The following is a 25,434-nucleotide window of genomic DNA, read 5'->3' on the forward strand; positions in this document are numbered from 1 at the left end:
ACATATCTAGAGAGCCTAAAAAGTATTTCCAATGTATAAGTATAGGTTTGTAGTAGCATAAATAGCACGAGTGATATTTCGAAATTGTTATACGTAATTTCACGAGCCGTTGGGCGAGTGAAATTTGAGACAATTTCGAAATATCACGAGTTGTATGCCAAATATCAGGTACAAATCATGCTATTATTTGTTTATACTACCACCCACTAAAGCTTTGTAATTTTCGCATGTAGGTATTTCAAAATAAGCTGAAATACCACTGCTCTAAGCCAATCAAATTGCAGAAATTTCTGATGTAGTAGTATAAAGGAGGGAACCGTCGTTGGGTGCCCCTTACCACTTTTTACAAAAAATTTCCACCTGGACCGAAGCGTTCCATTTTTTTTAGATGGAAAGCCCTAGGATTTTTTGTCATAGAAAGAAACACGAATCCTTGAGCTAGTCATGTATCATGTAGTTAGTTACACATGTATTATCATCCTTTGGTCAACCTTCAATATGTATGTTTTTCATTTTACATTTCATTATAACATCAAAAAAAAGCAAAAAGACCATGCGCGCTTTGTTCAACTAAGTAAATTGAATACTGAAGTCTGAGATTAACTGGGAATAATTCGGATTTTAGTCAATTCAAAACTCTTAAAATCTCTTTTGTGATTATAATAGCTAGACCCGTGGGATGAATTTGGTCCAATATGTACATGAAGTTAATTAGAAGAAGCAACCAGATTAAGACTTACGCCTAAAAAATAAGCTGCAGTCGCCCCAAATTTGAAAACTAATAATTTTTAAACACGCTTTACTATAGCGGGAAATTAATGGCCATGAAATGGACTAGCGCGTTTGTAATAAGGTTTTTTTGTTTATTCGTTAACATCTTAGTATATTTAACAATTATTCCACGAGTACGCGTTGGATATGGGATGGTAGATGGCCAACGAGGCGCATAGCACGTTTTTACAAGCGCGAGTGGAAAAGTTTTTTATTAAAAATGCTTACAAAATATCGAGAATTCTTCTCGACTTTGTTTGTAACCGATTTTCAGCTCGGTTTTAGTTTTGAGCAGACGCCTACAGTTACCGTATTTGAAGGGCGTGGTATAATGCCATATAACATGATGGCTAAGTCAGTTAGAGCTCTAGAATTGTATTATCCAATGGTTCAGTTTTTAATAAACACTAAATTTAAATATACCCTATCATATGATAGATATTACAAGCTAAGGATCGCTCTATGAATGATTTTCCAATGTCACCGCCGTGTCTTCTCGTCTGCTTTAAATGATTTATCAGCATACAACAGTTAAAGACAATTATTTGGAAAGAGCCATCCAAGAAGAGTACAAAATTTTCCAATATATGGACGCATAGCTTTGTTTGAATCGCTAATTCAAGCATGTTAAATGGTCTTTCTTCAAGCTTGTTAAAATCATTATGGCCTTTCTTTAAGATTGTCAGTCCAAATTCATAACTATAGATGGGTGGTACCTGCAAATCGAAAAAGGTTGTTTTGCAATCGTATAAGCTCGTCAAATAATTCAGCGAGAGAATATATCACAGTGACCACAGTGGAATCGGAGTTTTTTTTTTAATTCCTTGATAGAAGCTCCATGAAGACCTCAAAGGATGTTATCAGACCCTCAAGTGCACAATGGAGAGCTTTAGATTTGAAGGCGAAAACGAGCACGAGTACAAGATGTAACTTAAAGGATTTTTACGCTTGTTTTCACAAAAATACACCCAGGAAAGCTTCATTTTACTTTTTTTTTCACCGAAAAGTTAGTACGGCTATTTATACTGAAGTAGGTTAAGCCCTCTCCGGGTAGCAAAATGATAAAACCTCTCACATTTGATAACTTGTTCCCGCCACTACAACATTCTCGCTAAAACTCGTAGTATTTTAAAAATGACGACGGCTATCACATTTTCCCGCCAAAATGACGCTGGTTCACGCGTGAGCAATACTCAGTATTGGGAAAATCTCGAACTCGTAGTCGTCCTCGTCTCAGAATCTAAAGCTCTCTAATATAAATAGAGAATTGGACCTTAAGCTACTCCTCAGACATGGAGAATATAGATGGACATACTGATCAGAGGGCAATTAACACTGAAATGCGTTTAACAAAGGCTCAAGATGACGCAGTTCCTTATGGTGAAGTAAATTGCTCTGTGAAGGAGACATTCCTAAAATATTCCGGCCTTTAGGGTAAGGACACCTTAACTACCCGCGCAGACGCAGACTGAACGTTGTCTTTGCAGATTGCTTATAAGGCCTTGTGGATTTCACTGAACGGATCGAAAGGGAGTAGCACAACTTCTCTAAGAACCATCATACAGATCGATCCAAAGGGAAAAATGCACCTAGGAGAAGTGGAATCCCTCTCGCCAAATATATGTTTTGGCAAGATACGCAAATAAGCTCTCCATGATTTCAATGGATATCTGACAGACAAGCTTCACGACAAAGGTGCCCCTGCAGTGAAAATCAATGAACCCAGACAAACACTGTCCTACTCGCTGAGAACAAAAAATAACGGCTTTTGAAATCATTGGATCAAGTCCAGCACAGAGGAGGGAAGATTCAGATGTTTGAGTAAGGGCAAATAGAATAGCTGCAGTAACTTTTGTCAAGCGCATTTGTCGGGGAAGTTTCAGCTAGTAAAGACGGATAGTGCATCAACTTGGCAGCACAAATTAAGCTGAAAACCCATTTGAAGCTGCTGATTAACCTAATTAGTTCATTGTTCAATTTTACCTCCACGAAAAGGAACCAGGCAAAGAGAATCTAATTCATTCTCTTTTTCATATATGATGATGACCTTGGCGTTTGCCCGACCTCGTGCCCATATAAATGTCCTTTACCAGGATACAGAAAGCTCTCCTGGGAACTAAAGTTTTGCCTTTCTCCTTTAAATTCTTAACATTTTTTACATTAACATAGTTTTCTTGATGCCACTTGACATCTTTAGACATACATTTTTTAGAAGTCCAAGAAAACAGCAGATATTGCTCGACGTCACCAGTGGTTTCCCTGCGAAGGTGAATCTCTGATTCTATCTGCCTCATGAAAAGCATCTCTTATGCTTGGACAGTCTCTCATCTGCAGCAACTTTGTCAACGCCTCCCTGTTCCTCTTTCCACCGTTTTATCAACAGATTAATCAAGCTTTCATGAGATGACATCTCCCTGCATAATACAATCAAACATTATGAAGAACTACAGTATGCATGCTAGGGTGGTTAGGCAGGCTTGATCTCGGCTACTTTCACTTTTCCGGAATAGGACCCGTGCGTGCTCTACTCAAGCGATAGTTGAAGGAACACTGCTGAGGTGTCAATACAGCATTGGTAAATGGCCTCATTAACCACGAACGAAAGGAGAGTGCAGAGTCTCCAACCACGAGGACAGTAATATCCCCCACAGCTTTACGAATTGTTGGCATAAAACCTTCTTGTATTGAGTTGCAGAGGTCGGTTGAACGAAAAATTACAGCATCGTGTGAGTTCCCAGGGAAATTACAGCTGTCCCAAACAAATCTGTAATGGGAATCTACCAGGCCTATTAGTAATATGGAATAAAAGTTCTTAAACTTATGATATTCCTTGCATGCCAGAAGGCCACCAAGAGAGCATTTAATGGGAATATGAGAGCCGTCTAGTGCTGCCCAGCAGCAAGGAAATTGCCAAAACTCGTCCATATCCAATTTTTTTTTTTCTCAAAGTCATCCTGAGTCTTGGGCATATGACGTGACAGGCACTCACTCCAAACTTGGATGGTCAACAAGGACTTGGCAGACTTCATTAACGATGGAGCAGAGTCTCGCCTCCGAATAATTATTCCAAGCATTCTCCCACCATCCAGTGTTTGTGGTCAACCGACGACAGGAGCGACACACAGTAGTGATGCTGTTTCGTTGCAATGAAATCAAGAAGAAATTAAAAGAAGAAAACAAGCGTTCAATACTTTCCTCCTCCGAGCAACTAGGTGGTTTCATGTCATTTGCATGTTAAGGCGCCTTATTCTACTTTCACGGATGACATTACCGATGAGAAATTCTTCTGAGTTCTTTCAAGCGCTATTTTCCGAAAACTCCTCCATGTTGAATCCTCTTGGGTTAATATCACTAACCGCTGATTGTAATGGTTTTATTTTGTTGTAAGGCATTTTGGTTCGACTGCATTAGGTTCGACGTCTGAATCATCTGTCGAACGTAATTATTGGGGTTCACCCAAATAGGTATTAGGTTCGGCACGTGTAAAGGTATACGTTTGAACTGGGCCTATTAGGAACTAGCGCAGAAATTCCATACTGATGACGTGTCACTACCGAAAGATTGGCCTTTGCCGCGAGAAAAATTGTTTCAACCAACGAGGGTCACAACCCAGATCAGGGTGGTGACACGGTTATGGAATCAGTATGGAATTTCTGCAGTCGTTCCTCGTGCAGACGTCGTTACGCGGGGAAACCAGTAGTGGCGTCGCGAAATGTCGACTGTTTTCTCAGGCTGATTTTTTAAATATGATTTTTGACAATCGACTGTGATACATGTAGGTTCCATAAAATACAAAGCCAATGTATTGAACCATGCAATACAGAAACTCTACGGAACCAGTCAAAATATCCGGGATATAACGAAAACACAGATTCCTAACTCATAACTCTTTTTTTTTTTCAAGAACAAACGCACGACTCCGCATTCAAGTATAGGTCTTAAAGGCAACAATGACAATGATTTGCTGAACATGCTGAACTCGGGTATATAAAGAATGAAATATTCATTTTATCTTATTTTATTTTTTGTAAAGAGCCTGTTGTTTCTGAAACAACTTTCCTCTTATCATATGCTTTTGGCTTCGATGAATTAAGTATGAGTTGGTTTCTGATAGACGTGACACTTTTGCCATTCAGTAAATCTGCTCATTTCACTCGTGTATCTTTTCTGCTTAGCAAGATAGCTTAACAGGCCACAATACCCTGTCCAAATCCATTCCTCTCTTATACCCGGTCTGCTAAACGTTTGGATCACTGGAATGAAGATGCCGAAGAAAATATATTGGGTAGTTTCTAAAGAGTTTAATGGTGTTGTGTGCGTGGGGGAGTAATTGATTTTATCATCCACCGTGGAGATGACGTAAATGGTAACCATGAAAGATGTTTTTCAAGAGTAATCCGCTCTTGTTCAGAGCCACTAAATGTTATATAAATATATATGTTCGATATTTTGGTGTTGGTTTAACTGTGCAGCGCCAGTCGGTGTGGTGCTAGAGCCATCGAATATTATATATGGTAAGTTAAAATTTTATCCATAAAAAAAGCACCGTCAGTTACCCTCAACATGCCTCTCGAATAAAGAGTTGAGAACGTGTTTCGATGCGTCCAATTCATTTCCCTAAATATTATCATGCAGTAAAACAAAAAAAACAAAACAAAATGAGAGAAAATCTAGGCAATCAAGCAGGTGGTAAAAGCTCGCTTTTGTTTTTGTTTTCAGTGAAATGCATGGCGGTTTTGAAACACGGAATTTTTTTCTGCGCATTTGAATGCATTTTGGCCACTCAGATCTGTGAGAAAGAATAAAAGAAGTTCATGTCTTCAATTTATGCCTAGTTACAATTAAGGCACATGAATTAATGTATACTGCCGCCCCGTTGGGTTTTAGCGTGTATGTGTAAAATGAAGATTTATTCAACCTACTTGTGTTTTTAAGCGACCAGTCATGTTTTGCTCAAAATTGCAGTGTTGAGAATTCTAATAAACCGGGATTTGGTCCAAAGAAATACGCGATTATTCTTTGCATCAAATGTGCGCTGCATTCAAAAGTTGACGTAAATGTCGAACCAAAACTCATCGTCAAACGACATTAGCATTTTCAATTCGTTTTGTGGATTCATAACGAGGCACAATGAAAAACCATCCAAACTGAGTATTTTTGTGCGATTAAACGGTTTTCACTCAACTAACAGGAAATATCATACAAATACCCGGCATTGTTTTTTCCCATTTATGAGGAAAGTAGCTAGTAGCTCTTACCCGGCCGCACAAAGACCATCTCAATTAGCCGCTCAGTTTTCGGAGCTCTCCGGTCATTATTTATTCAAAAGCAATTCGCGCTTTGAGTTACAGCGATTAATAATCTAGCAAGAAAGAAGACACCTAACTCCACGCAATATTCCTTTATTGCCTTTGGTACCGAGATCAATGCTTGCAGTGACACTGAGTTTGTTTTCTGTGTCAATTATTGGCCGTCTTGTCAGTTGCCTATATATTCCCTTCTGTTCGGACGTGGCTTTTGGCTCAAAATTAAATCTCTAGTGGACCAGTATCAACAAATCGGATGGCAGGCAAATTGTTGGCACTGAGCTGACTGAGATAGAAGCCGGCTCTGAACACATGAAGGTAATGATTGTTTTCATTTATATTTTTTTAGCGTTTGCGTGGAAAAGGAATAATCGGATATAACGGATTCCTGGGGCAAAAAGCCACGAAAAAGGCTAGAAATTATCGGACACTAAATGCTAAATTTCAACGTTTTTTTATTTGTACATCCAGCAAAATACATTTCATCAAGATGACCATAAAATCTTTAAACCATAATTGTGTAAAAGTGCCAGAGTTCAACGTTCGAAACTGTTATTGACAATTTTATGTATCATCTAAAGCAAAAACTCCTCTATACCCAATTAAATGCCGTTGTTTTACGATCAGGCTAGTTTGACAGCGTTTACTTTGAATAGGGTATTTAGTTATTCGTACTCGCAGATGAAATAAGTAGAATCCGGCGTGTTTAGTTTTATTGAATACTTGTAAAGCAATCTTATCAGTTTTTATCCCATGATTCTGGAGTCAAATGTTTGATGGCTACGTCGATTATTTGGGAGTTAGTGGAATTAAAGTTGGCGGAATTTTTGTGAGCAAACGATGTCGATCAAGCTAAAGACCGACAAAAGCCCTCATCGAAACAAACAAATATACAGGTTAGACATTCGATTGGTACATATTTTCTTTTCCGTTTCTAGCTGTCTTCGGGCAATCACACCGATTCTATCGACTGGATACGGGTTTTCCCGTTTAGGGAGAAAACTTAGCTATATATCAACATGGCACAAAAACAACAACTGAGGTGCAATCCTCGACGTGTCACAAATTAATGCAAAAAGACTCAGTCAAGCAGTTACTGTTTAGTGCTCTTGCTGTTAAGCCGGTGACCTGAGTGCGGTACATGATAGTAGGACTAGCTATAGCCCATCTGACAAGTCTAATAAGGTAGCGTTGAAAAGTAGTTAGTATCAGGTTATTCTTTCTCATGGCTACAGGACTGTTTTTTTTTTTTTTTCAGTTTTCAGTAATTATAGTATTTCCCGTCACCATCAACTCTTTTTCTCTTAACGGCCCTTGAGGATGGCCGTGTTTTAGCTAATTTCAAGGCAGTATTTACCTTGAAATCATCCGCTACCCTTTGCAGTCTTGCTCTGTGTTTAGATTTTGTTTTGTTTACTTTTTCTAACTGGAAACGGTTAGAAAATTGTTAACTTTAAACATTATTTCTCGGCCAAATCGTTTTGAGTCATAATATATTTTTGGGCACTGAAACAAATAAAAAGACGCTAATTAAAGAAAAACCTCATTTCATTAGTGTCGCCGAGAACAGTTCATCTTTGCGTCATGTAATTATCCCTGCATCAAAAAATTATATTATTGAATAGGAAAGGTAATAAAATAGATAAAGTACGTTCGTGCTATTGGCTAGAAATGGTGATGAAATACTTAAATCAGAACCATCTAACGAAGCCATTCGCTCGACTATCTCGCGGCAAGGTCTTCGGCACTTCAGTAAACTCATAACTAATTACATAATGAACAAAGAATTTCTTTATTAAAAATTATCCTTTAAACTTTTCTAAGATCGGACGATAAAATGAATTCCTTTTGTTTTGCAGGGATAACATGTAAGGCTGGTACCTATTAAGGTAAGCCAGAGTTTTTTATAACGTGGGAAGAAGCATAACTAAGTCCATTCTTAGGTTAATTATCGCTTATTTCTGAGGCTATTTTAAACAATTTCTTGTGCATTCTTGGCTGGGTTCTCCCTGATAATGAGGTGATAATTGTGTGATTGTTAAGTTCAGGCAGAACCCAGGCGGTGTGCGTCACGAGATTCGACCAATCAGAATGCGTTATTCAATAGAGTGATTTTCGCGCTTGGAAAGAGCCGTTTTCAGAGGTGATATGATGACATTTTCGCTTTATACCAAGCTTGTGTAGGTAATTTCGGCACTATACCGCCGTGGAAAGTTGTTGGGACATATTATCTTGATAGTAGTTACGTTGCTTTTCAATATTTTGCTTTCTTGAGCGTTTGAGACAAGTTTGAATTGCTCGGTAACAGCAAGCCGCCATGATGATGTGAGTGTTCTTTTCGCCGTTCTTCTTGGATTCACGTCTCCTGAGGGACACAGTTATTTTTACAATGGGACGATAATAGTGATGATAATGATGATGATGATGATGATGATGATGATGATCACGATGATTAGTGCATTGCCTTGAATATTTCCCCGCAGCAGGAGCCCATAACTCAATACTCAAGCTCGACCATCTCTATAAAGAGAAAATAGAGAGTTTGTGAGCACGCTATCATTCTCCAAAAGGAGCCCGTAAACAAGGTTCAGAACAGAATGAACAAACAGCTGAAACGTCTGTAAGGACTTCATTTCCGCATCAACTAGCTTTAAAGAAGCATATAATTTTGAGTCAGTTTATATATTGTCAGATTGAATTCGACACGTCGCAATGCAATCAGAAGAAAACTGACACCAGTTTTGAAGGTCATTCAGAAAGACATCATTCGTATAGGTAATAGCATGATTAGTAACGATATTTGGAATAAATACCACGAGTGATATTTCGAAATTGTTTTACGTAACGGCGAGTGAAATTTGAGACAATTTTGAAATATCACGAGTGGTATTTATGCCAAATGTCACGTACAAATCATGCTATTAAATTTTTTCATTTGTTTGTACTACTACCCGCAAAAGGTTTGTAATTTTCACGTGTAGGTATTTCAAATTAAGTTCTCAAACTCATTAATAATTCATTAAGAAAATACAAAGGAAATTAATGTTTAATGAGTGTTTGGAAATCGGATGAAACACTGCTTAGTATTTGCATCCTTAATTTCTCCTTCAAAAATGATTTTGTTTGAGAAGAAATATCAAACATTCGACACAGTGTTTCATCACCAGATGAAACACCTCGAAGTTCGTCAAAAATACTCCGCTGCGCTTCGTATTTTCAACTCTCTTCTCGGTGTTTCATCTGGTGATGAAACACTGCATCTCATGTTTGATATATTACCTGAAATACCACTGCTCTCAGCTAATCAAATTGCAGAAATTTCTCATGCAGTAGCATAAAGTAAAAAATAATAACGATACCGCGATAGAAGCAGAAATAATGGAAGAAAACTGATTGAGGTGTCAAGTAGCATTGGATAGTTACTTTTAAGTTAAAGCACCAAGTATTCGAGAGAACGTAATTCTTAATTTCTTATAGTGGTCGAAGGCTTCACCCTGTATTAGAAACAAAAACATTTCAATATTCAACATTCAGAAGCAAAAATCTTGTCATTTTCCGGATAAATATATTAAATGATTTCGTTTCTTAACCAGAAAAAATTGAACGTTAATTTTTACATCTTTATAATAATTTGTAAATAAGAAATAAAGTAAATGTAAAGGTTTTGGAAGTAACCTTTTATCCGAGAAACCGTAACGCGCCAACTTCTTTCTTTTTTCTTTTCTACCTCTCCTCTCAGTGTTGACAATCTTTCTCCTGGTTTTAATTTTACCATCTTTTAGCACTCTCTTGTTGTCATGATTTTCCAACCTGGAAAAGCACTGGCTACGAGTGGATAGCTTGCCTTTTTTTCCCAATACTTAACAAAGACTGAGTTCTCTCATAAAAATCCACATTCTCCTGCCTGTGCTTAGAAATGCGATTGCCTTTTAATGTGCGAATGAGGACACCTCTATCTTGTCGATCGGATTTTCTTGGTTTCTGATTCAAGCGTAAAGTGTTAAGTTCCTTTTCTGAATCCCACACGGAGCTCCAGGCTAAACCTAATGTCAAGTTCGTCCGTGCACACATTTCTTTATTTGATATTTTTTCCGTTTAACAAAGCCGATTATGCGCTGATAAATTCCATTTTTTATTGCGTTCAGTTATTATTTAGAATATCTATCACTTAAAAGTAGTTAAAAGGTAGCTAACACTGAAAGCTGGCCGGCCATAGAGTACAATCATCCGCATGCGGTAAACATCAGCTCCAATAATCTGGATTCATTTTTGGTGAAAGGGTGTAGCGATTTAAATTCATGACTTATTCCTGATACGACTTACACATGTCTTCCTTACACAACTTATACCTTGTCGTTTCTACTCTTTTAATGATTTAGTTGCTTTAAGGTTACAAAACCACTCGTGGTAAAGTTGCGAAATTTATAGTTTGTTAGTCAAGTCCTAAGCGCTAGACAGTCATTTCAGCTCACAATATGGGTGACTTCTCCTAAAATGTTCTTCAGTTGGTATGCAATTAAATGGATCTGAAGCCAATTGTGGAATTGTACACATTTAAAATCCTACTGATGAATAGTTACGACGTTTAGACATGCAGATATAGCAAAAAACTATTTCCAGTCTGGCCTTCGAATTTACTCACCTGGAAGTCCATTTAATAAATTTTGAAATGTTTATTAAGCTTTAGTTTTTAATCGCCTTGTTTTACGAAAGGTAGCTGTAACTTCGCTACAAACTTGATGCATTTTTAAAACGGTATTACTAAAGGTTAACTGTGCCTTCAAGCAACTGGTTCTTCTTAACTGTCATGATAATTGAAACCCACGCTCTGTGTCAGTGTGCTAAAATTGTGAGTGAATATATTCTGCAGGAAACGAAATTTTTTGAGATAAACCTAAGAAGTGATTTTATAGTTCTCGTTAGAAAATCTTTCTGACTTTTTCTCTTTTTTTATAACACATCCCTATTTGTATCCAAATGATTGCTACTTAAAAGTGGGTGCGACTATGTGGCGTAATGTTCCCCAGCATCAACATTACCTTTTGGGGGACCGGTTTTTTTTAATAATCTTAGGAAGATCCAAGTTAATGGTTCTTTTTCATCCGTTTAAAGAATAGCTAAGCTGTGCCGGTGTTACAATATCCGCAAAGTGATTTGTCGCTCATCCTTGGGGGATTATACTACATGGAAATGAAAATTTCTTCAGTGAAGCTTAAGCCCAGTTTCTCACAAGCATAATACATTTGCAGTCGGAGTTGTTTTGAATAGCTCTGACTGTTAAGTTACATTCATTAGTGTATTTTTTTATAACCTCTACATTATTGCCTATCAAAAACAAGTCTCAGCGAAAACTATTTCTAAAACCATTCTCAACAATACGCCTTGGCTATTCACTGACAATGACCCAAGCTTGCATTTTAATGCCTGCAGTATCAATTAATGTTTATTTATTTATTTATTTATTTTTCAAGTCTCCTATTTTGGACTGTGTTATCTACAAGTCCTAAACGAGCAAAAACGATTCTTTTTTCTTCTATTATTTGTCAAACGATTTATGTTTGACAATAACATTGCATGTTGCGTTTAACTAATAACACTTTGGGCAATAAATAATTTGCTGCAACTTTCCAAATACTTTATAGTGTATACGCAGAATGTGAGCCAGACTCTTCAAAGTCTTAAGACGTAAATCTTGAAGTTTTTAAAACCTAGTTGTTAGATATTGCCATCCATAGTTTAATTTTTCGCAGTCGTTTAAGTCTCTCAGGTATTTGGTTGGCTCGTGAGAGGCTAATACGCTACACTTACAGGTAGAGTACAGGGGCACCCAACGACCGAATGTTTCCAAATACGCCAGAAATGTTTCAGATGGATTTCAATATGCTTTAGAAGCCTGTTTGGTTCATCTGGAGTTGCCCTAAAAACGGTTTATCTGTTCGGATGTCTTAGGGGAACTTTGGTCGTCACGAAAGTTTTAGGTGGCTTTTTCGTCTCATCCGAAAGTGTTAGCTACCCTTATGGGTCTTGGTCGAAAGTTTGGGGACATGAAGTAGCCTACAGCTTTCATTAGAAAATTATAGGGGACGTTTTTTCTTTATACCGAACGTTTTAGAAGACCTTTTTTCACAATAATCGCAATACTTTGGTATTCAAGTGTGAATAATACAACCTCCGAAAATCATAGTCAAGCTATTACAAAACCTCCGAATATTTTAGACATATGGAACGGTTATCCAGAAATTTTTAGCTTTTCCGAAGCTTTAGAAAGTGCTAGGCAATATTTGCTCCTTCGAACAGTTATTTTGCAGAAAAAAATTGCTGGGTGCCCCTGAAAACGGCTATGTTTGTTAACACCTGCTTTTCCCTGTAAGAAATAAAAGAGAGATTTTCAATTACCCGATAAGTTGTCTTAGTATAATTATAGTATCATCAACATTAATTTTACTCAAAGCGCGATCTAGCATTTTCTTACTCCCGCATGATCGCGTAATAAGGACGAAAGTGACTCAACGCTGTTTGGACCATTCTCATCACAAAGCGGTTATAGTTCTTAGTTTCATAGCAGGACAGCGTCACAAATCATAACAGACAATTATTCTGTTTTGAGATGCACCTCAGTCAAAATAACCGCAAATCCTGAAGATCTTCAATTAGCAACTTTAATAAAGAAGTGAAGATTACAGGACATTATTAAGATTTTGTACGTTATATAAATAGGCGAAGATTTGGCGCAAGGGGTACGAAAAAGGGTTACTATTACCCGATTATAATGTTCGTAAAGAATTCTTCTCAAATGTCTGGTTAAGTTTGACTTTTGATTGAGTCTGTGATCGAGGTTTGCGGGGCGACACTTTCCTTCGCTAGCTTTCAAGCGCCGCTGATTAACATTATTTGTTGCAACCCACAATTCTGTATCAAACTACTGGATGGAGTTCCCTAAATGTATCGCGGCGTTTAACCAGAATATCTATATTTCCGGTCGGAACAAAGTTACATTTGTTACATTCAAAGTTACATTTACCTTTCAAGAAATTCAATTTTCTGCTTCGAAGACAGCAGGTGGGAATAATTCCGTTGGAATTAGACAAGTTGTGAAAACAAAATATTGCGGTTGTGGCTCCAGACGTTCCAGAGTATCATCAAAAGCGTTATACCGGCGGCTGCAAAGACCTTTTTCTTCAAAACACTATTTTGCAGGGAATTATTTTACCTTTGAGTTTTGTATTTGGTTTACCGCCTGCTTGGTAATATCTAGGAAGCCACCTAACTTCTAAGAAAATTGCAAGCGTTGTTTCCTTTGCTTTGGTTTGGTATTGTGTTTTGATTTGGTTTTACATGGTGGATCGTCGGACTTGCGTCAATCTTGTACAACATAAATAAACCGTAGCAAAGTTTTTAAAAGATTAGTTGATTCATAAACTGCAGCTGCAAGCGCCAAGTAGATAATTCAGCGAACTCAGAAGGTTATATGTAAATTAAAGGTGAGAGGCAACTTTTCAATAGCGACTCTTCGTCTAAAGGCAAGGTATTGTGTTCTCTTCTACAATGCTTCTTGAACAAAAAAAAGTTATCTTAAATTCGTTAACGCGTTTAATGGCATAAGCCATTAACAAGATGAAACACAAGTTTAAAACTATGAGGTACCTAACAACAAATCATGTTCTTTTAATTCTTTATAGGGAACTAAATAACTTCCTCCATGGATGCAGTATTGGCGAGCGTTGCAGTGCTGTTTGTCGTCGGCGGACTGCCGGCCAAGGGAAATGAACCTGAAAATTCGACCACATCCAGGAGTAAAATCCCTGAGGGTTTCTATCTATCAACCAGTGATATTCATGCTAAACATGTCACAATTTTAGAGATGAAAAATGTTAGCTTTACTGGAAGAGAACTAGGTGCTTCTGAAATATCACATTTATCTGTTGACGAGAAGTGTTCCAGGGGCCTGCCACTGTCTGCAGCCTGGCAGTATTACGGCCCTTATGTGAGGCCAGGAATGCGGGATGGAAAAGTTGCCGTTGAAGGCATTTTTCCTCACATTATCAACAAAATGCTCCATGTCTGTTGTAACAGCTCAACGACAGTGAAATACGGGAAGATTTTTGACTCTATTCGCGGTCTAGAAGGACAGCTAAATCAACCAAAGACGGCTTACGACTTTAGCTTTCCAGTCACTGGAAAAAGCCTCGGAGATGAGTCGTTTAAGGACTTGCCTTATATACCAATTGTACAGGCTCCACGAGTAGCACTGCTTGTTCGGGACAAGACGGAAAACACCAAGACGGCGCAGCTGATGAACACGGTCTTCAAGGCCTGGCCGATTCTCATCTTTATTCTCGTCGCTGCTACTCTGTCTGGTATTATCATCTGGTTATTGGTAAGTGTCTAATTGCATTTAAAGGCTCTTCTACTTTTTGCTTTGGAATGCATCTTTACTTGCGCAAGTTTATGGAAAATCTTAAGCTAAAATGTAAAGGTAATTAAATCTTAATCGTTGAAGAAGTATGAAAAAAAAAATTCTATTTTCTTTCCACAATGTCTTCTGTGGTCGACAGAAACCGATCTGGGAAATGGCAACGGAAAAAATCAACAACAAAAACAGAACAAAAACCGTACCAGACACCTTCTCAGGCTTCTCTTCTTAATATATGTAAAATCAAACTTTAGCTACAAGGGTAATCGTCGATAATTCCAAATTAGCTAGTAAGTACAGTTCAACCTTACAATCGGTTCTTATGTTCAAACTGTACATATTTTCACAAGAAAAACGTAAACATCATTTGAAAAAAAAATCTATCTTTTATTCTCTTCTATACCAAGGACAGCTTTTGATTTTATTTTTTCCACTGATCGATCATGAATCAATATGAACGTACTCGATATTCAGCGCTAGTGAATGTCGTTATTTTCTGTTCAACCTTGTATTAAGGCGAGTTAAGGGTCGATGGTTTATTGTGCTTTACTCCAGTGGGACTCGCTTATCTAAGTGGGTACGGAGATCAAACGTCATCGATCTTCATAACTTCTGTGATGATACTGTTTTGACTGCTCAAAAGAAGATGTCAATTGAAAGGCTAGATTTCAAACCTCAAACTTCTCGAATGAATAGCACTATTAACAATATATATTAGAGCCTCAAACTAAAAACTGAACTTCAATGTCAAATAGCTGGAAGTGATTTTGGCGTAAATAATGGCAAACGGAAAATTTTAGACCCTTCACCACAAAAGCCGTTTTTTTCCTTAGACTGAAGAAGAAGTTGTTACTACTGTCCTCAAAAACGGGATTTAAGACAACAACAGTAAGACCAGAGGTTTACATCTTACCGCTGGCATTGACCCAGCTACTAGAAAAATCATTGTCAGTGGCTTTATCAGTGAGAATGACATAGTGACATATCATGTTTTGCGCTTTCTCCGTCAAAGTTCAATTTGTTAGATTTTGATTTTTTTTACCATGAACACGTTACGACCAAAGCCAACTTTTAGGATCATTATATTTTGTTTGTCGGAGCAGAATGTAAAACAGTTTTTTTTCTTGTTTCTTTCTTTTCTTTTTTATTGTCCCCCCGACTCGTTGTTTTCTTTTTTGGCCGATTTAAAAATTAAAAGTGCCTAGATTATCTCATCTGCTTTATTATTTCTTGAGCGCCTGTTGAGTCGGTCTTCTGAAAGAGCTTTAGTTGCATTGATTCCATAAAATAAAACGATTTTTGGTAATTACCGGTAATATATATGTATTTTTTCTGGGGAGATGCATGGTGATTCAGGTTTTTGGATTGACGGTCATTTGTAGTCAAAACTGACTAATGAATAGGTCGCAAATAAAGTTACTTCTTTGAGCGATTAACTTTACCAATATTTCACAGCACGATTCGGGCAATCTAATCAGTTAATCAGTTTTGATTGGTGGGATTTTAATGGAATTGGAAGATTCTTAGCCATTAGGCGTAATTGCATTGTTACTAAGTGACTAGAATTTTTGCAAATTGAAACTCCTTCTCAAAGGATTTCATTCAAATTATATGTTATCAAGTGGCGTGAATTCGTTTTTTAAGTAAAGAGGAGCGATCACCAGTTGTGATGAGCCCCGTTGATTTTTGTTATACAGGACCGTCTTAAAAACCCGGACGAGTTTCCGAGGCCCTTCATCAATGGAACATGGGAAGGCTTTTGGTGGGCGTTCGTTACTATGACAACAGTAGGGTGAGTGATTACTTCCCGATTACGAAAGACCATGCCTTTTCTTATTTTCTCTTTGTAACTGAAATAAGGGCTTGAAAACTTGCATTGAATTGTCGTCAATTTCACTAGAATGTTGGTAAGTTGCAATTAACAGGGAACTTAAGAACCACGACGAAGTTCACGACGACGACGTCTGTTGACTTGGAAAAGACTGGAACGAGAACGTCAGTTTAGGCGGGAAAAACGATACTTAAGATGCAGTCGATCGGTAGGTCGACGACGTCGCCACTGAATGTAAAACACAAATGTAAAACTGTGATGTTCGTTCGCAACAAAGTTTTTGGCAATGGTGTCTTTTAAAACAATGCAAGATCTTATTTCTCAAGCCGTACGTCTAATTTCATTGATGATGAATAACTTTTTGCGTTGTCTGACCTTTTCGAGTGGAAAAACACCAGCTTTCCGCACGAAGATTATTCGACTACTTTCAACTTGAGTGAGATAACCGAGTCCGAGCGTCTGTCAGAGTAATAGATTTGGAAAAAGAGACATTCTGATGTGATAGCTGTTTTCCATGTAAAGTTTATTTCCTCTATATTAAAGATATATGATTTGCCTTACCGAGTAAATACGTACAAATAAATTTATCACTTACGAGTTCGCTCGCTCGGCCTCCACAGCTGTTGCCATTCTTCGAAGTAAAAACAATTCATTAGTCGAATTTTCAATCAACATCGCTTGTTAGGAGAAAAAAGGAACGATACCTGGATTTACGAGGATAAGAAAATGCAAAGGACTTCAAAAAACGCCTAAAACAGTGAATTTACACCTGCCGAAGCTCTTGTGGATTGCAGGGGACGTGATTCTACTTTGTTTGGCGTCGTCGACGACACCACGACGACGAAATCTACTGGTCGCGCTTGCGCAGGACACTGTAACTCACTTCCGGTCGTCGTCGTGGTTCTTAAGTTCCCTAATAACATACAGTGAAACCCGATTAATTTGGGTACCAAAGGCACATGCCAGGGTGTCCGTATCATCCAAGAGTCAATTTAATAAAACTTTTACACGTCTAATTTACAAGTGTAGCTATTGTTCTCAGACTCTAAAACAATCCCTACACTTGTAAATTACACGTGTAAAAGTTTTATTAAATTAACCCCGGTTGTCTGTTTTAAGAGGGCTCTCAGAAAAAGACCTTACGGATATATGATTTGTCGATGAACAAAAAGACTAATGCAGACATCATTTTTTACTAGAAAACGTTTTCTAATTTCATTCTTAACTGAAACTGTAAAAATTTCCTCCTGAAGAAACCTCATAATCATTTAGCATAGTCTCGGGCTAAACTTAAACCTTTTAAATATTATACTTTAAGCCCGACACTGGTGGTAAGATATTCAGTCATAGCCAGCTCCCAGAATAACAATGTCCGTGGAGTGGGTCGACGATATATGACAGTTTGAGACTCGGGACACCGGTGTCCGAATTAAGCAGGTTAATTTTTAAGTTTTTTCACTGTTCATACTTACTTTTTTCGTTGTTTCGTTTCTTGATTTTAAAAAAGCATTTTAAGTGCGATTTAAACACTATACTAGAATTAAGTGGGTTTAAAAAACCCACTTACTTCTAGTGTTTAGACGGATAAAAACTATTCCTAGAGTCTAAATGTTTTGGAATGTCTGTTCATAAAAGTACTGCAGCTTATACTTGAGCGCCACTGATTAAACATTTTTCGTTTATTTTTGCAGCAATATTTAGTCTAAAATCTCCATAATGTTTTCTTGGTTACAGATATGGTGACCGCGCACCTAAGTCGTTCTTAGCGCGTATTTTTTGTATCTTATGGATCCTGGTTGGAATCATCATCATTGCTATATTTACGGCAATCGTAACAGCCTCGTTATCAGCCAGTATTCAGCACCACTTCACTGTGCATGGCTCTGTGGTAGGTTCTGATATTAGGCTGAGAAAACAGCCGACATTTCGGAACGCCACCAGAACGGTTTCCACGGGCTATGACGTCTGAGGAACGAGCGCAGAAAGTTTCATACTGAAGTTGGGTCACTACCCAGATTTGGTTTTGGTTAGTGCTTCTGATTGGTTGAATGGAATTTCTGGCCTCTTTCCTCCGATTCCTTTCATTCGGAAGCCGCTGGTGGAGTATTTTCAAAGCCATGAATTCCAGATTCTACAAGCGAAAATTTCCCGGATTTTAAAATCGAAAATACTTAATATTTACTTGGCATGCAAGTTCAAAGTTTCAATTGAGTAAAAAATATCCCGCTCTCGAAATATGTTCGATTTTAATATATTTCTTGCCTATTATTCCCCTTCTGTTTTATTCAGTGCAAAGCTTATTGATGTCTTCATTCAATTTCAGATCGGTGCAGTAAGTGCCAGCGAGGAGTTTCGATTCGGAGTCAGTTTGAACGCGGATTTGAAACGTAAGTTTGAAAATTTGTGTGCTTAGTTTTGAAGCTTCTACTTGGAACGTTTATTTTTGGGAAAGTGATTAAAAAGGCGCAAACGGGAGAAGTAAGAATTAAAGCAGTCGCAAGGCAAATGAAAACAAAACACTGCTAACACTCTTGGATACGAAAATGAAGAGTCATAACCGATTACCTGGTGTCCCTGTGAAGGTCCTTCTGGAAAATTCGGGTAAAGGTATGCTGCGCATGCTCCCTCATACCTTTACCATATATCAGGAGAAAAAAATGATAAAAGCAACAGCATACCCAGAACGTAGCTATAGAGCGTTTTCACATGCCGTCACGGCGGCCATATTAATGGTATTCTGAAACAATGAAACGGCGGCGGCCATGATGGTGTTCCAAACAAATCTTGTGGGAGTTGAACTCTTTTCTTATGTAAACAATTCCTTTTGTTCGCACAGATTTGCATAGATGCTGGCCACACGTGAGTAAAAACGCTCTATACCTTATTTTACACTCAAAAATCTATACCCAGTTCCACGCCAAAGGGGTTACAAACCACAGTCTTTGGCGCTGCACATACTTGTATAGCTTATACAGCGCATACAAGGGAATTTCCCGGACTTGGGGTGCTGGCAAAAATGCGAGGTATTGCTCATTAGTCGATTTAGGGATGGCACACGTAATAGGAACTTGAGGTAAATACCATTAGACACATTTGAAAGCTGCAATAATTTTATTTCTTTGTAGCATACCTTTCCATACCAAAGATGAATGAAGACCTAATGACTGACAAATTGAAAGGCTCTTTGATTGACAACTACGTTTTGACTTACTACAGTGACTTTGTAAAAGAAAACGATGTTAGAATAGAGACCACATTTGAGCACTCGATTACCTATGGCCTTTCTATTCGCTCTAATGCCTCATCGAACATGTTGGCTTGCTTCAGACGCTATGTGCGTAATCATCCCCAGGAAGCCTTCGAAATTATTGCTCAGAATCTGGAGCCCCTCAAGGTGAGATGTCTTGTTCACTGTTGGTTATTTTAAGGCTAGAAGTGAGTCTGGGCCGATGCTGACGATTAACAGTTTAGCCCATTGTGACCCTCAGTTTCTGGATTATTTGAAAAGTAAAAACGCGAACTAATCTAAGAAGATGAAATGCAACTATGACGAACTTTTCAATACGTGAACGGTGTTTCAGTCAGATTTTAGATTATTGAACAAGAAAGATATGTATCCTTTTCGGGAAGATAGGATATGCTTTGGGTGTTATAATTGTTCAATTGTGATGTCAGAAATAATTGTTTATTTCAATTTACCGTAAAACTCCGAAAATAAACCCATCCATGTATAAGCCCCTCCAAATATAAGCCCCCCAAACTGATAACATAAAAAAACCCTCCGTTCAATCGCCCCTCCTAATATAAGCCCCTCGGGGGCTTGTACTTTGAAAATTGCCCTTAAATACAAAGTAAAACAAAGCAAAAATGGTAAATTTACTCTCAACTATAAGGCTAGCCCAATCGATTTCGAAACGCAAATTTCCCTCGGTAGATAAGCCCCTCCAAAAACAAGCCCTCAAAAAGGACCCTAAAAAAATATAAGCTCCGGGGCCTTTTTTCGGAATTTTAAGGTATGTATTTATTTTATTATTATTATTATTTTTTTTGCGAATTTTACACGGTTAGAACCCTACAGATGAAGTGAGTCAGGAGGTGAAGGCATCTGAAGGATTGTTCTTTTACAGAGAAAGAGAATTCAAAAAAGTTCTATTCATTCTGTTGGGCGTGCTAGGATTTCTTCTGTTTGTCGGAGGAGCCTGGGAATTGTGTTACAATCGGCCAAGAAGACGTAAGCAATTGAATTGAATTAATTTACTTCAATCAGCGTGCGCAAATACAACACTTTGAAAAATGCCATAATATTCTCTAATATTTAGAATTAGATGAAGCGGCTTCTTTCCAGTCTTCTTTGCTGGAATAGCGCACTGGAATTCAGAGTAGGTATAGGTAGCTTGCGCTAGATAGTAGCTTCTTTTGTGCCGAGGGATCTTTTGTTTTGTGTCCCCCAGAGCGTGAAAACAAAAGAAACTTACCCCACTAGACCCGGGTCCCCCACTCCATGTAAACAGGGTCTTAGAAGCCTGTTAAAGCCGTATTCTCAAACACGTCGAACAAATGGTTCCGGAACAGAATAAACACAGTATCTGGCAATCCTTTCCTTAATAATTAAATGCAATAAACGCGAGCAAAGCTGCGCTAGGATGCAAATTTTACTGGCTATGCAAATTATTGAGAAATTGATGCATAACACTTGCAATTCGAACAGACCAGTTTGCATGATGCACCACCCAACGTAACCCTTTACGAGAAGCTTATTTAGAGATCTTTATTTGCATGAGTGTAAATATGAATGATAAGAAACTTCCTCCATTGCTTTAATTTTTTTAGTTAACTAAGAAACATCCTCCTTTGAGCCTACTGGCACAAGAAGTTGCCATGAAAAGCACCCATCGTAACGACAAAATTCTGGACTAACTTAGAAAAACTCATTCTCACTTGGAGTTTTTGTGAAACCGGCCTCAGTTCGTCATTTTTAAATTGTCAGTTTTCTTTTGTGTTGACTCCCAGATGAGTGTATCGTGAAATGTTTCTGGGAGGTTAACTGGTTCCAAAATGGTGACGAAGCGTAACTTCATAGAGCATTTAAAGTTTGCTTTCTGAATGTTTCCTTTTTTGTAGGACAAAGGAAGGAAAAAGAAACTGATGGCGCGTTAATCTCACTGACGCCAGCACAAAACAAATGCGACTGCCATGAAATGCTACTGAGCCATCAAACAATCCAAAGTATCAAATACAAATCCGCAAAAATCAAAGAACTCATCCGCGAGTACGAAGAATTCTACGACGAATGGCTACAACGAGTCCGCGCAGTGGAGCACAATGAAAATGGTATCACACCACAAATGGTGTGAACAACCCAACAACACGTGACAAACATTACAACAAGTAACTTTGGGCCAACTTGTTTTGGAGGATTGTAGCTTCAATCAAGAATGACCTGCTCTTGTTTCTTGGGCCACATTGTTTAAAGCTAAAGTATGCTGGGAGCCATGCCTTTTTTATGGCGGAAGGATGTGAGAGCTGGTTATTTTATCACTGGTGTTTTGATTCTTTTCACAGTTTTGACAACAATTTCAGATCGCTGCTTACTCATCTACACTCACGGTATTCCCAAGACAACTTTGATTTTTTTTCTTTCGAACCAAAAAAAAAACCTCACTGTGTTTTAGTTTTATATTTAAGTAAATTATATTTTTTTGCACGCAGTTAGGCACTTGTTCACTTAATCTTGTGTCTTGACCAGAATCTTCACATGCCTTGATTCATTGACCAGGCAAGCTTCTATCCTTCTACCTTCACTTTTTGTTTGAGGGGGCAAATAGTCTGATTTTCTTTTGCCTCCTGGCGCTTCCAACCCATGTTCTCCCTTAGACCTGGTTCAGACGTAGAAGTTTTCAGCTGAACCTAATTCGAATGAAGGCCGACCCAAATTATTTAGAACGGCTGCATTGATTCAGACGTCGATCTTAATTGCAACTGAACTAAGTTCAAAGGGCGAAAAATGCTCATTTCGGTCAAACTGCCTACAAAATACGTTATAATAATTTATGCATTAAGTTCGGTACATGAATGTTCGGCGTCTGAATCAAAGCCGTTCCAAAGTCGCTCCAAAGGCGAAATTCCTGGCCGGGCTAGGCGAAAAGAACGGATGAGCCGTTCCAAATTGAAACAGGCTTTCCTAACTGACCCAGACGCCGAACGTTTCAAGTACTTTATTCAATGTATTAGGTTCGGCTGATGAAAAGTTCGGCGCCTTAACCAGGCCTTGGACTATCGAGGGCGTAAGTAGCTTAAAGCAATATTATGGTGTCCATGGACTCGATTTCGGTTTGGGATGACAAAGTTAATTGTTTGCAGAGTATTTTTCTCAGTCATAACTACTGTAAATAGATTTGCAAGAGATAACTTGTCAGGACGATTTTTCGCCTTACTAGTATAAGAGAATGCACCAAACAATATTCATCGCACTGTGGGCCTCTGACTCGAAAGAGTGAGGGCAGCAATGACACGATTATTCGAAAGATTGAAACATTTTAAATCATAAAGCTTCGCAAAGCACTATTTCGTTTAAGGTGATTCCATAGTAAAAGAACCTAACATAGATTTTAGCTTAAACTTGGTACACTGATGTAACAAGTCAAGAAGATGATTAAAAAGTAATAAAAAGTGGGGGTCACCGTGCTCGTTTTGATGTCACAATGCTGACAAATACGGCTATTTAGGACCCTTTTACAAAAACCGCGGGCGGCGCAAAACTAGACAAAAAGGAGAGATTTTTTTGATGATGCATGTGACATCACACAGAATTTGACTTTAATGTATTGTTTATCCACTTACGTACCAGAAAAATGCCTTTTAATGCCCTTGTTTTTACTTTGCGCTCCAAAGTAGAGTTAAATTGGACGCGCGCTTTTCGACCCGTGATGGCTCAATCCGTACAATTTAGTAAAATTGCCAAAAAACTGAACATAGATTTGTGCCAATTTTTTTCTCATCGAAAGGAAGCACTGTCCTTATTATAATCATGAAATAAAAAATGGGGGTCACCGTACTCGTTTTTGCGGTAGAGCTGCAGAAAGTGCGCACCAAACGCATTTTCTCCGATTTTTGAGAGAGGACTGGGGCGAGTTTCAAAATAGAATGTATGTGAAAGGGGGAAGAAAGTGTTAAAAAATCCGTTTTTACAGAATTTACATCGAGATATCACATTTAGGACACAATTTGATACAGAAAGTGTTTAAATGAAAATCAAAGTGAGTAAGCACAAGTTAAACATCCACTATCGAGGTTCTCCGAGAGGAGGTCAAACTCAGCAACACGCGTACTGCTTACGTTATGCAGATTCCCAACACATTGAGTCTCACCTCGGCAAGAAACAACAGCAAGCAAAAATTCCAATAGCGTTTCTCATCAGTCAACTTCATTTTAATAATATTACTTCACATGCTCTTTTTTACGGCGGCCATCTTGTTATGCGCAGTAAGAGATGCGCAGTGCAAAACTAGGGAATCACCTTAAAGCACTTCACAAAGAGAAATTTTGGAATTTTTGTTTTATATTTTGATACTTAAATTAGCTCCTTTTGGAGGTAAAACTAAGACAATTTTCAAGTTAAATTTAGTTTTAGTCATGATTAATATATTATGGCAAAGAAGAACTTCCCCTTTTTCAAAATTGCCACTTAATCCTTGCAACCAATCTCACTTTGTTGTCAGCATTTGTTTGATCGCAAGTTATACTCGTTTGTTTTTATTCACTGTAAAAAGAAAATAACTTAATTTCATGCACAATATATACACATCTGATTTCCACAGACGAAAGGGACGGACCATGCTATAATAACAGAGCCCACGATTTTCTTTACCAGCTCCTTAATTCCTCATATGTAACGTTCCTATCCTGACCAAAAGGAGCGTGAGTAACTAATTGCACAATTGAAAGGGATTTACACAAAACGAACCGTGCTCAGTAGTAGATTGTAATAACTAAAGAAGTATAAGGACTAAATTGCAATGAATATTAAACTTGCATTAAAATGACAAAAGTTGCAATCAACTACAAAACCCAACGACTTCTTTTGGTTTTGGTTGAACCGTACATTACTCTGAAAGTTTAAAGCTTTCCTGCATCTGAAAAGTTTGTTAAATCCCATAGTTGTCCCCATGAAAGGAACCGGGATTCTGGAATTCGGGAAATTTTGCCTGTGGAATCCTGAATTATGGGCTTTTGAATACGGAATACAGCTTAAGGAATCCGGAATCCCACTTAAGATTGGAATCCAGGATCCAAGTTCCACTGACAAAGACGGGAATCCAGAATCCACGGACTGTGCCATAATGATGGCCGTTTATGAATGTAGCTCGTTTTTATAAATGTGATATTTTTGCGCAATTTGATCACACCTAAATATAATTAAAAGGCGCCCAGATACTTAATATGATGTGGGACTTTCTTGTTATTTGCATGTTCTGTAAATTTGAGGTTCTGGAAAGCTGTTTTACAACCTTTAAGTATGATTTTTTCACTCTGTTTTCTTAACGAAACAAACAAATTTAAGAACGTAAAACTACTTTAGCGAACTTCAAATCGACATAACAAACAAATAACATCAACGCTCAAAATTGATTTAGAATCAGTATTAAAGCTATTGATACAAAACACCGTTTACCAACACATGAAGAGATGATAGAAAGTCTGAGAAAGACGGAGAAGCGGAGAAGGCGAGGCCAGGAACGTTTAGCTTAGCCACCTATCGATAAAGGAGTGCCCTGTGTAATGGAAAGCCTGAGGTAGACAGTGGAGCATGGAGGGGGAGGGAGCGTTTGGCTTGGCCACCTATCGATAAAGAAGTGATCTGTACTCCTGACCTATGGAATGTGACCTGTTGAAAAATTTCTCAAGCTGGACAAAATTCCTGGTCACTAGAAACAGCATAATATGCGTAAAATGCACCGTAATTTCTCCTAAACACAAGGCTCCAGTGCTTATGTCAAGCTAAGTTTACTGGGTCTAGCAGTTGATTGAGCCTGTGCCTTTCATTGATCTGAGCAGCCGTACATCTTTCTGTTAAGCTACGTGCAAACGGACGTAACAACTCCCAAAATTGTTGG

The 25,434-nt window shown here is 38.1% G+C and overlaps 1 protein-coding gene across 1 annotated transcript; it reads left to right on the forward strand.

Moving 5' to 3' along the window:
- The first annotated feature begins 7,945 nt into the window (after positions 1-7,945).
- Positions 7,946-22,786, forward strand: LOC140938970 (uncharacterized). Its single transcript, XM_073388518.1, has 8 exons — positions 7,946-7,966; positions 13,757-14,454; positions 16,188-16,282; positions 18,056-18,209; positions 18,645-18,708; positions 19,447-19,715; positions 20,390-20,552; positions 21,443-22,786. The coding sequence occupies exons 2-8, from the start codon at positions 13,777-13,779 to the stop codon at positions 21,673-21,675; spliced, it is 1,656 nt and encodes a 551-aa protein (XP_073244619.1). The 5' UTR covers positions 7,946-7,966; positions 13,757-13,776; the 3' UTR covers positions 21,676-22,786.
- Positions 22,787-25,434: the final 2,648 nt, after the last annotated feature.

This window comes from Porites lutea, chromosome 1, assembly GCF_958299795.1.
Source record: "Porites lutea chromosome 1, jaPorLute2.1, whole genome shotgun sequence".
NCBI lineage: Eukaryota > Metazoa > Cnidaria > Anthozoa > Scleractinia > Poritidae > Porites > Porites lutea.

Excerpts from the sequence above, each read along its gene's own strand:
- LOC140938970 (XM_073388518.1), top strand. The coding sequence starts at position 13,777 with ATGGATGCAGTATTGGCGAGCGTTGCAGTGCTGTTTGTCGTCGGCGGA. Across the intron at positions 14,455-16,187 it reads GTATTATCATCTGGTTATTG|GACCGTCTTAAAAACCCGGA; the intron begins GTAAGTGTCTAA and ends TTTGTTATACAG. Across the intron at positions 16,283-18,055 it reads GTTACTATGACAACAGTAGG|ATATGGTGACCGCGCACCTA; the intron begins GTGAGTGATTAC and ends TCTTGGTTACAG.